Raw genomic sequence first — 16,144 nt, forward strand, 5'->3', positions numbered from 1 at the left:
AACAGAGCTGCAGCAAACACAATCTCTCCCACCAAGCATGCTCAGTGTGGATTTAACCACTGCTTCAACGTAACCTGAGATGCAGGAACAGAAACCAGAGCACAACTATGTCCTTTCACCTGAATCAAATGCAAAGCTTTGAATTCAAAACAGTCACCTGCGCAGGGCAGCCACAGCATGGGCTGGAGGCTGTGCTGGTCACTGGGCCTGAGATGTGAAGTGTGAACCATCCCGGTAACTTGTAAGGTTCAATTACTGATACACCTTCGGTCCCAAGTTCAAACCCCACAGCAAGGCCTACACAGCAGGCTGATGAACTGAGCAATAGCCCAGCAGCTGAACAGCACACAGTGAGACTCTCAGGGGAGCAGGCACCGGTCAAGGGTGGTCTCACCCTCCACTTCCCACTCCTGCTGGGGAGATGCTTTGGACAGCCAGTATACCAGGATCAAAGTGTTTCAGGTTTTAGTGTATTTACACGAACTTGACTCATTCAGCATACCTCATCTGAAAATATGACATCCCAAGTGCGCCCAAATCCATACCCTTAAAACATTTCAGAATGTGGTACACTTCAGATATCAGATTGTTAGAACTGGCGTGCCCAGCCCTACATATACCTGTGACCCATGAGTCTGCTTATTCACGGAACATGACTCCTAAAACTTCAGCCCAGATCTGCTTCCTTACCAATCACCCATACTTACACCAGCCAGTACAGCCACTGCCCATATTTGACAATTTTATTTCAACTAGTTAAAATTAAATTCCACCTGTTAGCCACCATTCAAGCATTCTATAGCCTCACATGGCCAGTGGCTATAGACAGACAGACAGACAGATGACATAACCACTGTTAAGAAAACTCCACCACTGGGCATTGCTCCTTATCAGCACAACCTCAGAAGACCCACGAAGAGACACTGGGGAACTGGATTGGGAGCCGGACCTGGTCGCCTCAGAAGGAGCAAGGCTTCAGCCACACATGAAGTACTTCTTCACCGCTGTCAGAAGCCACAGTCTCCCGAAGCCCAGACAAAGGGTGTGCTGTGAGTGTCTGCAATGCAAGGCAGGCAGAGCCATGCCACCTGCATGTCCCCAACATCCAGTCACACCAGTGACCTTCCCAGACCAGGATGGCCCCTCAGCAGGTGGGGCCCGTGAAGGAACGGGGTCAGCAGAAGAAGAAGGTGGCTGAAAGCAAAGGACAGGCTGGCCCTTGGGGCCACCAAGGGTCTAGATCTCACCCTGAGTGACAGCTGTGGGCTCTCTGAGACCCAGCTCCCACATCTGCAACGAAAGCGCTAACACCAAGGATGCTGAGGCAAAAACCCTGAGTTCAAGGCCAGCCTGGGCTACACAGTCAGGTCAAGGCCAGCCTGGGCTACACAGTCAGGTCAAGGCCAGCCTGGGCTACACAGTCAGGTCAAGGCCTGCCTGGGAAACTTAGTAGGACCCTATTCCAAAACTTAAACACATTTTTTTAATTGGAACAGGGAACCGATGAGAGGCCCTAGATTCAACCTCTGCTACTGTGGGAGGAGTGGGTAGAAGCCTGTGGAAGGCTCAGCTGAAGTGACTGTCTTGATCAGACTAGGGAAGCCGAGGAGACTGGTAAGGAGTCTGAGTGTAGCTGGGGGTGTGGTTGTTTCTACCAGACTAAAAGGGAAGACCACACTGAACTAGGATGCACCATGCCACAGGCCGGGGCTGGGGTGCAATAAAACGAGAAGTCCTACCACCGGGACTGAGCTCCTGCCCCGTCCTCAGCACCACCGGGGGAGGGGCAGGCCCTCCACGAAGAGGGTCCTCTCAGGCGTGTGTCACAGGGACCTAAGACCAACACCACAGCCCTCACACAAGCCTCCTTCCAACACTGCAGCCACAGCCAGGGAGGAGCGCTGTGAAGAGCGAGGCAGGCGGGCAGCAAGCGTCCATGGCTTTGATGTGCTTTGGGTTGGAAGACACTGACTTCCACCATCTTAGACTTGAATAAAGGGAGTTTAGTCACATGACCCCCAGAAACATCAATGAACAGGAGGCATTTTTTCAGCTGGTATAAGGTGTGGCGTAAGCCGGGGCGGTGGTGGCGCACGCCTTTAATCCTAGCACTAGGGAGGCAGAGCCAGGCAGATCTCTGTGAGTTCGAGGCCAGCCTGGTCAGATCCAGGACAGGCACCAAAACTACACAGAGAAACCCTGTCTCGAGGAAAAAAAAAAAAAAAAGGTGTGGCTTAGAGCCCATGTGCTGAGTCCTCCCTCTTTGCTGATAGTGTTAGATGTTAGAGAATAATACCTTCCCTCTGGGTGATGTTTCTTGCCAAAAAGTGTATTTCATATTTAATTTGCTTTAGTCTTTTCCTGTATGGCTTGCTTTTTGTTTTCTCTTCTTCCAATTTTGTATTTATACCTTCCACTCAAAATCTTTAAGGGCATTGGCCTTTTGTTTTCTGGATTGGTGGTATTTTTTTAGATCTTATGGAGACTAGATTTTGACATGCATGTTCAATATCCTCCTTGGTTTATAGGCTGCTTCCAATTTGTGTGTGAGATATCTGAAGACACAAAAAATATCTGCCTATGGCAAGTACTTGACACAGCCTGGCAGAAAAGAAAGCAGGCAAATGCCACCCCACCTTGCTCTGCTCACGCCCCCACTGCTGACCCTGCAAACATTTCAGCAGGAACAGTGGAGCGTAGGGGCTGGTGCCCAAAGCTGCACCAGGCCTCACACCTCTATACAATTACATAAACCTACACTCAGAATGCGGCCACACAGCCAGGTAAAGAGTGTCCCTCGGAAGAGGACGGTGGGACAGTGGCCTACCTTCTCGTCCTGGTGCATCCTGTTGACATTCTCCAGCTGGAAGCTGTGGCTGGATTGGATCCTGTCCAGCTGCTCTCGCTGCCTCTCCAGCTCACCCTGGAACTCATTCTTCTTCAGCTCCACAGCACCCCTCTCTGCGGCTGCCCTGCGGACCCGGACTTCCAGCTCCACAATGCGTGACTACAAGGAAAACATGGCCCTGAAGGTCCACATCATCAGCCAAGACACTGCAGCTCCCTCAACAGACCTCACAGGGCCAAAGCTTACAGCCCAGCAAATACAGAGCCAGGGAGGGGTGGTGGGTGCAAGATTACCCAGAGGACACAACGGGGACTTGCTAAAATACTTTAATTAGACACCTGCCAGAGGCAGCCAGTGACCTAGACATCTAGGGGAGGGATGAGCGTATTCTTTGCGGGATTAGACAGGGCGGAGCAAAACCAACGATGATGACCTAGAGACCAGGAGGCCTCAGGGAGCTCAAGTCTGTGCAGGAGACACTTTGTCATTGTTTAGCATGTGTCTTTGGTTTCTGCTGCTATGATCAACACCATGACCAGAAGCAGCCTGGGGAGGAAAGGGTTTATCCGGCTGACACATCCTGATCACAGTCCATCAGTGAGAGAAGATAGGGCAGGAGCCTGGAGACAGGAAATGAAGCGGAGACCAGAGGAGGGCTGCTTACTGGCTTGCTCCTCCTGGCTTGACCAACTGCTTTCTTTCTGTGCAACCCAGGGACTCCCCTCCCTCTCTATCAGCATACGCCCCCCACATTGGGATGGGCTCACCAATCACTGATTAAGAAATGCCCCTTAGGCTCGCCCCCAGGCCAATCTTATGGAAGCATTTTCTCAACTCTGGTCCCCTCTTCTCAGATGACTCTTGTGTCAAGCTGACAAAAATCAAGCCAACAACAACGGCCAGGACAGCATGGCCTCACCCAGAACTGGCTGTGATATGTGGCCCCTGGTTTCTCCGGTGGACTGTAGGACAGGAATGGGCAGAGTCCAGTCCACCTCTGTAGGCCAGCGTTCTAGCCCTCCCCAAATGCTCAACTGGGACACAGAGTGAGGTGTGAACTGTAACTCAATAGTCAGAGTAAGCAGTACTGGCCAGGGGGTGGGACCAGGGCTGGGGAGGGGACTGGGACCTAAAACACCATTAGTGTAGGCTACCGGAACCCAGGGACTGGCTGACAGTGACAGGGGGCCCATGGCACTGTCGCCCAGCTACTTTAGACATTTAATTGCATCCATGCATTCTAAATCAACAAGATACCTGAAGTTCCACACTTCTGGAGCTCGCAATCCAGTAGTTGAAGCCCAGCACAATGACACAGGCCACCAGGGCGGCCACGATAAGGGGCGGAGACTTCATGCTGCGACGCCCATTTCCCAATCCCATCATCTTAAAACCAGGGCCGAGAATCTGCCAAATAAAAACACAGAAGTTCCCACAATAAGGTCACCATCTCCAAAGCAGACCACAGGAAGGGAACTCTGGCTCCCATACTGGACTGAGGCTTGTGGATTGGTACCACTCAGGGACCCAAGCAACGGTACCGTATCTCGTAAACCCCCAAATCGCTCATCTGTATAATGGGTGTAGCACAGCACTCACATCTTAGGTATCATCTGAGATGACTCACATTTGCAAACAGGAATAACAAACCTTGTGTCCACATTTGTGAGAAACCTGACATTTCTCAGGCTGTCCAGAGAGTCGGGGAGGCTTAGGTCATTTCCCCTCACATGACAGCTGCCACCCCAATGAAGTCTCCAGAGGGCAGAGCAGGAACGCCATGCTGGAAGAGAACGTGAACTGTTCCGAGCGACATCATGGGCGACGTCACTGCTCAATAGGAAGCAGAGAGGACTTGTCCTTCACAGGAGCAGGGATGGGAGATGGGTGGGAACCACGAGAGCCTGAAATCTCCATGAAACCAGGAGCCAAGATATGCCTCCCCTTAAACTGACTAATTCCGTCCGGACACAGAAGTGACTAATCCAAGGGGGAAGGCCAGGGACAGACCCCCAGTCTGCTCTCTCCCCTCCAGAGTCCGCTGGCTGTTCTCCGCTGTGTAGACTCCACTGTCCACTGAGGCAGAGCTGACTGACATCACCAGTGACCGCAGCACAGTATGTCTACACCACAACACCAGGAAAAGGGACGCCTCACCGTGTCCTAGAGCATGACCGCCCAGGAAGGCATTCAAACTGCAAAGCCAGGACGACCCCTTGCTGATGGGAGCAAGGGTCTCAGGAAGGAGAGCAGCCACCAGGAGGGAGTCACGGCCACCGTCTGAGTGACTGGGCGCCACGCTGCAGGAACACTGCAGATTGGATTCTCCACGCTCCTCTGACCCACTTTAGACTTTCTAAGATCTAAACTGTAAACTCTGCAAACCTCCCCACCCCAGGCTTCCCTGCAGCGAACCTAAGAACTGCTTTTGTGTTAAAAGTCTGTCTTTGGTGGTGGAATTGGGAGAACAGTTCTACTGTGTAGACCACACTGGCCGTGAACGCTCCAGCCTCCCACCTGCTGGGACCACAGACATGTCCCACCACAACAGGATAAAGTCTATAAATGAGAAAAGCCATGACAAAGCCTGCGGACTCTCACTTATGGCTTCACTATGTTTCAAAACCAGTTAAAGTTAATATTTGCTTAAAAGATAATTTTGTCTGTTTTTAAGAGAGGGTTTCACTCTAGTTCCGGCTGGCTTTGAACCCTCAGTGATCCTCCTGCTTCAGCCTCCTGGGTGCTGGGACTACAGGCACCAGCAGCCACTATACTATGCCTAATTTTTTTTTGTTTTAGAAAACAGAAAGGGTCCTGAGGACGCAGCTCAATGGTAGCCTGTGTTTAGCACAAACAAGGCCCTGGGTTAGAATCTCAGCCCAAGTGGGCGGTGAGAATGGAGACCTTCACTTTAAGGTGATTTGTTGTTGTTGTTGTTTGCTTGGATGGGGTTTCTCTGTGTAGCCTTGGCTGTCCTGGAACTCACTCTGTAGACCACGCTGGCCTCAAACTCAAAGAGATCCACCTGCCTCTGTCTCCCAAGTGCTGAGATTAAAGGCGTATGACACCATACCAGGCCAGGTGTCACGGGAGGGAGGGAGGGAGGCAAGGAAGGAGGAAGCGAGCATATGACAAGGGATGACCTATCAAACACACTGGCACTTCCAATACTTTAGTTAAGTATTTCCCATTTTAATTTTTTTCCTTTTTTAGGCCAGATGGTGGTGGCACACACCTTCAATCCCAGCACTCAGCAGGCAGAGGCAGGCAGATCTCTGAATTTGAGGCCAGTCTGGGCTACAGAGCAAGTTCCAGGATAGCCAGGGCTACACAGAGAATCCTTGTCTCATATATATATATATATTCTGCACAGATTTTTTGAGCAATCAGATGAGAAGACTCTGGATGGCCATGCTTACCAGTCACTTTTCTGTCGGCTTGACATAAGCTCTGGTCCTCTGGGAAGCGGAACCAATTGAGAGAAATACCTCCTCCTTCAGATTGCCCTGTAGGCAAGGGTGCAGGGCATTTTCTTGACTAATAACTGATGTAGGAGGGCTCAGCTCATTGTGATCACCTCTGGGCAGGTGGTCCTGGGTTTTATCAAAAAGCAAACCGAGCAAGTCATGGAAAGCAAGCCAGTAAGCGACATCCCAAGGCGGCCTCCGCCTCAGTCCCTGCACCGGCTTCCTTCAATAATGACCCATAACCTGTGAGTCAAATCAACCCTTTCTTCTCCAGGCTGCTTTGGCCACAGTGTTTTCACATCAACAGAAACCTGCCTAGGACACAAAGTCACCAAAGCAGAAACAGCGCAGCCTCTGCAAACAGAGCTGGGCCGCACCTCTGTCCCTACCAGGGGATGGGCTCCACCTAACCCCACGGCGGGCTGCAGAGCAGCTGTCCAAATGCCACCGCAGCGGCGAGCACCCGGGCACAGCAGCACCGAGGTCTGCGGAGGCTGTGGCCACCACGCTGCTTTTACGTTTAAAAAAGGGATGCTCTGTCTCAAACTGCCTGAGTCAGAGGTCAGCAAACTCAGCCCAGAGCCCACAGCTGACGTTTCCTGTAAACACAGCTTTATTGATATGACTATCTTCCATAACTGCTTTCCAGGTGAACAGTTAAATCAGAGACCTCTGAATAGGACCATTGTGGGGTTTAAACATTAACAATCTTTAAACAGTCTCAAACTTCCTCAACAGAGACTTAAGGTCAAGTCCACCGAGCCAGGTTAACTTCCTGGACAGCACCAGGAAGTACACAAGCTGCTTCTCCTCGCTCCCCCAACAGCAGGCCACGCTTCCCCAAAGTCTGGGTGTGCACAGTGTCCAGAAGGTGAAATGTAAAATGCCTTTGTACCTGGGCATGGTGGGCCGTGCCTGTCACCCCAGCTCTCAGGAGGATGAGGTAGGATGGCAAATTCTAGGCTAGCCTGGGCTGTACAGCAAGACTGACAAAACAGCCCCCACCCTGTGTGTTTTAGTCAGCACAGTACTGGCTTTGCTGTACTGTGTTTACAAGCGGTGTGTCACCAGGCAGATAACACTACTGTACCGTGTGGTCACCCTTCATGCCCGGATCCCTGGGGGACACAGCTTCTGAGGTCAGTGCAGTCCCTACCATGAATGGCTTAGTGTCTGCAAACAGCCAGCACTTGTCCTCGATGGCGCCACACTGCTCACAACAGCCACAGTGCTAACGCTAAGTCCTCCAGGGGCCACACTGCTCACAACACCCACAGTGCTAACGCTAAGTCCTCCAGGGGCCACACTGCTCACAACACCCACAGTGCTAACACTAAGTCCTCCAGGGGCCACACTGCTCACAACACCCACAGTGCTAACACTAAGTCCTCCAGGGGCCACACTGCTCACAACACCCACAGTGCTAAGGCCAAGTCCTCCAGGGGCCACACTGCTCACAACACCCACAGTGCTAACGCTAAGTCCTCCAGGGGCCACACTGCTCACAACACCCACAGTGCTAACGCTAAGTCCTCCAGGGGCCACACTGCTCACAACACCCACAGTGCTAACACTAAGTCCTCCAGGGGCCACACTGCTCACAACACCCACAGTGCTAACACTAAGTCCTCCAGGGGCCACACTGCTCACAACACCCACAGTGCTAAGGCCAAGTCCTCCAGGGGCCACACTGCTCACAACACCCACAGTGCTAATGCTAAGTCCTCCAGGGGCCACAATGCTCACAACACCCACAGTGCTAACGCTAAGTCCTCCAGGGGCCACACTGCTCACAACACCCACAGTGCTAATGCTAAGTCCTCCAGGGGCCACACTGCTCACAACAGCCACAGTGCTAACGCTAAGTCCTCCAGGGGCCACACTGCTCACAACACCCACAGTGCTAATGCTAAGTCCTCCAGGGGCTACACTGCTCACAACAGCCACAGTGCTAACGCTAAGTCCTCCAGGGGCCACACTGCTCACAACACCCACAGTGCTAATGCTAAGTCCTCCAGGGGCCACACTGCTCACAACAGCCACAGTGCTAACGCTAAGTCCCCCAGGGGCCACACTGCTCACAACAGCCACAGTGCTAATGCTAAGTCCCCCAGGGGCCACACTGCTCACAACAGCCACAGTGCTAAGGCCAAGTCCTCCAGGGGCCACACTGCTCACAACACCCACAGTGCTAACGCTAAGTCCCCCAGGGGCCACACTGCTCACAACAGCCACAGTGCTAATGCTAAGTCCCCCAGGGGCCACACTGCTCACAACAGCCACAGTGCTAAGGCCAAGTCCTCCAGGGGCTGCACTGCTTAGGAAAGGACAAGGAAAGCCTGTCCTTATGAATGCCTGGTGCCCTCAGAGGTCAGAAGAGGTCTTCAGACCCTCTGAACTGGAGTTAAGGAGGCTGTGAGCCAAGGTGCAGCGATGCGCACCAAGCCCGAGCCCTCTGCAAAAGCACCAAGTGCTCTCCTCACCCACTGAACCACCTCCAGACCCGGTGAACAATTCCTAAGTGTGGTCGCTGGGCAAGCACTAGACCTGTTGAAACCATGAGATTTCAAGGCTATGGCCACGAGGAGCAGACACGGACGGAGGTCAGCGACGCTAAGGAAAGCTGGAGGCCACTCCTGTTCTCCTTAGTTTCCTCCAGACAGGGCCAACACGGCTCTGGTGAGCCACCAGAGAAAGTGACCCATCATCTCTGGAGAAACGTTTGTTCACTTCCCTGGCTCTCCCCCAGTGTTACCAGCAGCGCTCCTCCACACAGAACAGCCTTTCCCCACACCCAGCCCTGTGACCGTCTGCCCGGGGATGCAGCAGGCCTTCTGTTCACTTCTTGCAGAAGAGAAGAGCAACATGACATGGTTCTGTTGAAAGCAGCCTCCTAGTCTAGATCTCTACATGGATCAAATGCCCTGCACAAGCGTAGGCAAGGCTAGCGTGTTCATCAGAATGAACCCCGAGCAGCCTGTCACTGCGGAACCCGGCAAAAGGGACGCGAAAGGACATGGGCAGCGGTGGGGGCTATGAGGGCTGAGTAGGGAGGTGGGGGTGTAAGGAATACCAGCAACACAGAGGAGCAGATGGGAAACACCAGCTCTCCAATTCTGCCGCCAGGAAAATTAGACCAATCAATTATTTGACTAGGGTAGTAAAATCCTGTCCCTGCTAAGGAATCAGCAAGACGACAATTTTTAAAAAAGGGTAACAGCTAATGAACCATCTTGAAGTCTCAGCCTCCCAAACTGAGTTAGTTTCCCAAGGACTATAGCCCTGGCCAGTATTGTGTGGAGAAGAATCACCTAGCTGAGCCTACCAACTCAGAGAATCACTAGCAAGAGCAAAATCATAGTGTTAACCTATAAAACAAAATCATCAGTGTACAAACTATAGAGCAAACCTATAAAACAAAAATCAGTGAACAAACTGTAGAGTGAACCTATAAAACAAAACCATCAGTATACAAACTGTAGAGTGAACACATAAAACAAAATCATCATTATACAAACTATAAAGCCAGCCTATAAAACAAAATCATCAGTGTACAAACTGTAGAGCAAAAAGTTACAGAACAGCCAATGCAGTACGTTTCTGATTCTGCTGGAATATAAAAAAGACTTCAAACTATACAGTGCATGAGAGTGTTTCCCTGCACTATACATGGGGGATGTATAAAAGCAGGACACCAATAAGTTATATGAATTGTTTCCCCATTATTCTAATTTCACTTTTCTTCAATGAATATAGTTTTGATACAAAAGCAAAATGGTAAAAATAAATACAATGTGAGAAAGAGATAAGATTGTGACTTTAGCGAGTCTCAGAGCCACGTTTCATAGCATTTTACACCTTCCCTGTTTAATGCCATGTGTGCACCATGAAGCAGAAACAATGCTCCCCTTCACACCAAGGGTGCGGTGGGCTAGACACCACACCCGAAGAACAAGGCAGTAGAGGAAGGTCTCCAAAGAGACACAGGAGACTTTGCCATCTTAGTCTGGTAATGGAGAGAGTCTATTTCTATTGGGACCTGCAGGCCACTCTGTAAGGACAACCTTGGTGTCCTAGTGTGCTTTCTGTGGCTCTGACAAACATTGCAACCAAAAACGACTCGGGGAGGAACAGGTCTACTTGACTTGAATACTTCCCACATCACTGAGGGAAGTCAGGGCAAGAACACTTGAAGGCAGGAACAGAGGCTGAGACCATGAAAAAACACTTTGCTCAGCCTGCTTCCTAATACCATTCAGGACCACCTGCCCAGGGATGGCACCACCCACAGTGGGCGGGTCCTTCCCACATCAATCTTTAATCAAGAAAATGCACCACAGACATGCCCACAAACCAATCTGATGGAGGCAAATCTTCAATGGAGATTCCCTCTTCCCAGATGACTCTAGCTTGACCAAAATGACAAAACACTAACCAGTTCACCTGGTGACTGTTGCCTGAGGCAGTTGTGAAACCTAAAGAGAACATCAAGGAAACATTCACCTTCAAGGGAAGGTTTAGCCACAGAAGGAAGGCAAGCGGAGCGTGCCACCAACGCCTCATGGGGATTGGATGAGAGAACTAAGCAGAAGACCAGCTGCCTCCTTTGGGACACTTCATCCCAGGGGGTGTGGGCGATGCGGTACTGAGATAGGGAAGAATATCACTCATTCTCACTCAGCCACGGCGGAGTGATGCCTTTTTGAGCATGGCATTATACACGCACACAGAGTACGTGAAGCATTCACACTTCATTGCTTCCCACCAACTGTATTACAAGATCTTAAAGTACTGACAGTATTAGTACAAGTGGGAGCACAAGCCTGCATCCCCTAAGGGTCCCTCTGTCAGAGAGTCACCGACTAGCCTGAGGGGGGGAGGTTGGACACCGTCATCTTTCCAAAGATCTGGCTGGCCCATGCACAGTGGGGTACATGGGCGGATTTTAACCACAGGAACCCTTACGGGGAATAGCAAGCATTCAGGATGGACATAAAAGGCACAAATGAAACTTACCTAAGCAACACCAAAATAGGTTGGCAAGGCACAAGCCCTGAACATGAGCCACACACAAAGTAAAGACCCTCATGATATAAGCAGACCTGACAGGAAACTGGTCACAAACTAAGTGAAAGATTTGAAGCACGGTTCTTACCTCTACTGATATTACAGCACCAGCAGCTAAAAGTGAAAACTGAGGCTTCGGAAATACCATGAGGGTCATTAGTACATGTATGTTACTTACACAGAAGCAAAAACACATGCAGGGGGATGCCGCTTTGGAAATGATCAGACTTTGACATAAGCAACTGTTATTGTCTTTGTGTGTGCATCTGTGCCAGGCACTCAGATCTCAGCCAGGCTGCCTCCCATTTCTGCAACACCCGACAGAGCCAAGAAAGTCGCTTTGGGGAATCGAGAACACCCGAAAACGTCAAGCCAAGTCTTCCCCCAACCAATCCCACCAGTAACTTCAAAGGCCTGGAAAGCAAACTTGCCTAGGATCCTGTGAGAATGTTTTTAGGTGTGAAACTGTCAAAGAATTTTTAAAGTGTTCAATACCTCTTACAGTTTCTAAGATTAAAGCTAAAGCCTGTGTGTGTGTGTGTGTGTGTGTGTGTGTGTGTGTGCTATGCATGTTTGTTTATATGCCGATGTGTTCCCATGTGAGGGGGGTTTGGTGATAGTGTGTCTCCCAATATAGTGTGCACCCTAATAAACTTATCTGGGGTCAGAGAACAGAACAGCCACTAGACAGACGTAGAAGCCAGGCGTGGTGACACACACCTTTAATCCCAGGGCTTGAGACCGCATGTATTGCTTGGTAAAGACACACGCCTTTAAACCCAGGAAGTGATGGCAGGAAACAGAAAGGTGAGAACCAGGAACTAGAGGCGTTTTAGGCCTTGTTAAGCTTTTAGCAGCAGTTCAGCTAATCCATTTGGATGAGGACACAGAGGCTTCCAATTTGAGGAAATAAGATCAGCTGAGGAATTGGTGAGATGAGGTTGGCTGTGGCTTGTTCTGCTTCTCTGGTCTTTCTACACCAATAGCTGGCACTGAGGTGTTTATTATTATTATTATTATTATTATTATTATTATTAATAAGACCCTTTAAGATCCATGTTACAGGGGGGTGATCCTCCATGTCCAGCATCTCCCTCTGTGGATCACCACCTCACTATTTGAGCCAGGGCCTTTCATTGATCCACTGGACTAGCGGGTCAGAGACTCCAGGGGCCTCTGTCCTGTCCACCCAGTTGGGGTTACAGGGCATGTCATCACACCTGGCTTTTTCACTGGGGAATGAACTACTGTGCTCACACTTTCCACACACCCCTAGCCGTTTCTCCAGCAGGGAAGTAAAGGCAGTTTAAGGCCATACCTCCTACCTTTATTTTTTTTCTTTTCCCAAAAAAGAAATTATGGATGTTATTTTTCATGTTAGGTCTTAAAGTAAAGGAATCTTTTTTTTTTTTTTTTTTTTAAAGACAAGCATGTGAAGAAATCCGAGGGAAAAGCATACTGCTCACACCCTTCCTCCTTCCCCTTCAGCACCCCAGGATTCTCGGGGGCAGGGCTGCTCCCCAGGCCCAGGCTTCCCGAAAGCCCCCTCTCCCCAGCCTTCAACTGCCCCAGAGGCCCTGTCCCCAGGCCCTGTCCTCTGCTTCTGCACTTTCCCAGGACACTAGCAGGCCTTCCGGCTGGAGGTGACCATGGAAACACAGACAGAGCTCCCTGCCCTTTGTGTCCTACCCCTAAAGAACAAATGTAAACCCCTCCCATCCCCCACCAATAACCAGACTTGTCGGCAGTAATTACAAAGCAGATGGATTTCAAGGCCTAATGGCCAGGATAGGTCATGTGTCTCATCACCACCACCGCCACATCACACACACACACACACACACACACACACACACACACACTGCTCATCACCACCACCCCCACATCACACACACACACACACACACTCCTCATCACCACCACCCCCACATCACACACACACACACACACACTCCTCATCACCACCACCCCACATCACACACACACACACACACACACACACACACACACACACACTGCTCATCACCACCACCCCCACATCACACACACACACACACACACACTCCTCATCACCACCACCCCCACATCACACACACACACACACACACACTCCTCATCACCACCACCCCCACATCACACACACACACACACACACACATACACACACACACTCCTCATCACCACCCCCCCCACATCTCACACACACACACACACACACACACACACTGCTCATCACCACCACCCCCACATCACACACACACACACACACACACTCCTCATCACCACCACCCCCACATCACACACACACACACACACACACACACACACACACTCCTCATCACCACCACCCCCACATCTCACACACACACACACACACACACACACACACACACACACACACACTCCTCATCACCACCACCCCCACATCACACACACACACACACACACACTCCTCATCACCACCACCCCCACATCACACACACACACACACACACACACACACACACTCCCCTGAAGGAACATTTCTGTACAAAATTCATTCATTTAAATGTTCAAAATGTAATAATGGTTCCCTAAGATGGAGAATTAGATCTAAAAACCAATGTATTTTCTTTATATTTCTTACAACTTCCTGTCCACTAACTTTCAGGAGTGTCTACCCTGTCAAGCGCCTCAGTAGTCTACTGACTACTGTTTTCTAATTACTAGGGGAAATGATTCTTGCCAATAGCAAGGACCGGGTTGAACTGCTAAGATGAACAGCAGGAGCTGCAAAGTCCTAACACCCAACAGAACTGCTGTGGATTCCCTGGCCCCAGCCCTCACCTTCAGAAATACAACCGTCAAATCTGACCCAAGCTGATGGCCATTCATTCACTCGTGGCCAGTCATTCAAACTGCTGAGCAGTTCATCAAACTGGTGTGCACTTTACTCCACTTCTAAAGAACGTTCCTCAGTATGTTTTAAAAAAATACATATGTATAGGTTCCTGAGACCCCTAACTAGACCAAGAAAGCCTCAAACCTTGAAAGTTAAAATTTAAAAAAAAAAAAAAAAACACTTGGAGATGCAAATGGTTATCCCATAGTAACGTCCCCAACCTCACCACTCTTAAATTGCTAGAAAGAACTCATCAGAACTGGGAGTGTTTCCCAATCTTGTCTTACATTTTTAAAGTAATCGTTAACATTTTTAAATACAATGCAGAAAAGAGTATCAAAACCCCAGCGAGTGTTTCTAGAACAGAACAAAAGTTGCTCGGTAGTTCCACCCTGGCAAGGAGCATCCCAGAAAGCCGGCTACAGCTGCCTGTGGCTGGCGACCCGGGGCCCGGGGACTCGGGGACCACTTGCAGGGTTTGCCGGGGAGGGAGGAGGGGGAGATTAAGAGAGGAGAGGAAAGACCGGAGGAGGACAGAGAAGAGGAGGGAGAGACAGAGAAGGCGGCGAAGGGGTGGAGGAGGAGGCGAGAGCGAGGAGGAGGAGGAGGCGAGAGCAGCGGCGACGCGCGTTGCATGCCGCGGGAGAGGCGAGGCGCTCACCTGCGGGGCTGCGGGGCTGCGGCTGCGGAGCTGCGAGCTCCAGGTCCGGTCGCCGCGCGGGCGCGTTCTCCGCCGAGGATGTCCTGGCGGGCGGGCACTTCCGGCGGAGCTGCAGCCCAGGCCCCAGCCCCGCGGCGCCGCCCTCCTCCGCCTGCTCCCCGCCCTGTGCAGGCAACCGTGCGCTCAGGCCACCAGGCTGGAGCCATCGCCTCCTCGCCCGCCACACTGCAAACGGGTGACCTCCGAGGTAGCCGTGAAGCAGGATTTTGTCTTTCAGGACAGGTCTCACTATGCAGTCCAGGCTGGCCTGGAGCTCGCTGTGTGGACCAGGCTGGCCTCGAACTGATGGAGCCCCTCCGGCCTCTGCCTCCGAATTCTGAACTGGCAGCATTTACCAGTCATTGGTTATTGGGGTGCACGGTCCTGAGTTCTGGCTCTGAACACTGGTATTGTTCGCACGGTTTTGTTTGTTTGTTTGTTTTGTCTTGGTTTGGTTTGGGGTTTTTTGGTTGTGTGGGGTTTTTTTTTTTTTTCCTTTGTTTTTTGTTTTTTTAAGACATAATTTCTCTGTGTAACAGCCCTGGCTGTCCTGGAACTCGCTGTGTAGAGTGGCTGGCCTGGCCTGGAATTCAGAGATCCATCTGCCTCTGCCTCACCAGTGCTGGGACTCTTTTGCACATTTTAAGCCTCCGTTTCTTAATACATGGCTAGGGTTGAGAACAGTTAAGAATCTCTCTTTCAAGGTTTCCCAGTTTCCCTGTCTGGGTAAGGCAGCCAGTTCACTCTGACCATCTCCTTAAAACCCAGCAACAGTAAACAATTGAGCAGTGCCTGATGACCTCACCCATCCCCCAACCCTGGTTTGTTTCCTTGTGGTTGTTTGAATGAGAATGGCCCCCATACGCAGATTTATTTGAATGTTTGCTACCCAGTTGATGAACTGTTTAGGATTAGGAGGCGTGACCTTGTTGGGTAGGTATATCACTGCGAGTGGTCTTTGAGGTTTCAAAAAGCCCATGCCAGGTCCAGTTCCCCAGCTCTCTGCCTCCGGTTTGTGGGTGAGATGTGAGGTCTCAGCTACTGCTCCAACACCATGGCCCCACCATGATGGTCATGGACTCACCCTCTGAAACAGGAAGCAAGCCCCCGATGAAACGGTTTCTTTTATACGTTCCCTTGGTCACAGTGTCTCTTCTCAGCAATGGAACAGGGACTAAGAA

The 16,144-nt window shown here is 50.8% G+C and overlaps 1 protein-coding gene across 3 annotated transcripts in view; it reads right to left on the reverse strand.

The window, feature by feature from the left end:
* Window positions 1-16,144, reverse strand: part of Golm1 (golgi membrane protein 1) — a 52,498-nt gene extending 36,354 nt beyond the window's left edge. Inside the window, exons 1-3 of one of the 3 annotated variants that reach the window (XM_076573489.1) lie at window positions 16,048-16,144; window positions 4,106-4,255; window positions 2,828-3,007 (exon numbers count right to left, since the gene is read on the reverse strand). In XM_076573489.1, coding sequence (XP_076429604.1) covers window positions 2,828-3,007; window positions 4,106-4,234 — 309 coding nt within the window. In that variant the 5' untranslated portion in view covers window positions 4,235-4,255; window positions 16,048-16,144. Of the gene's footprint in view, window positions 1-2,827; window positions 3,008-4,105; window positions 4,256-14,924; window positions 15,027-16,047 lie in introns of those variants that run through there. The other 2 variants (XM_006981695.4, XM_076573490.1) reach the window with 2 other exon arrangements.

This window comes from Peromyscus maniculatus, chromosome 5 (genome assembly GCF_049852395.1).
Source record: "Peromyscus maniculatus bairdii isolate BWxNUB_F1_BW_parent chromosome 5, HU_Pman_BW_mat_3.1, whole genome shotgun sequence".
NCBI lineage: Eukaryota > Metazoa > Chordata > Mammalia > Rodentia > Cricetidae > Peromyscus > Peromyscus maniculatus.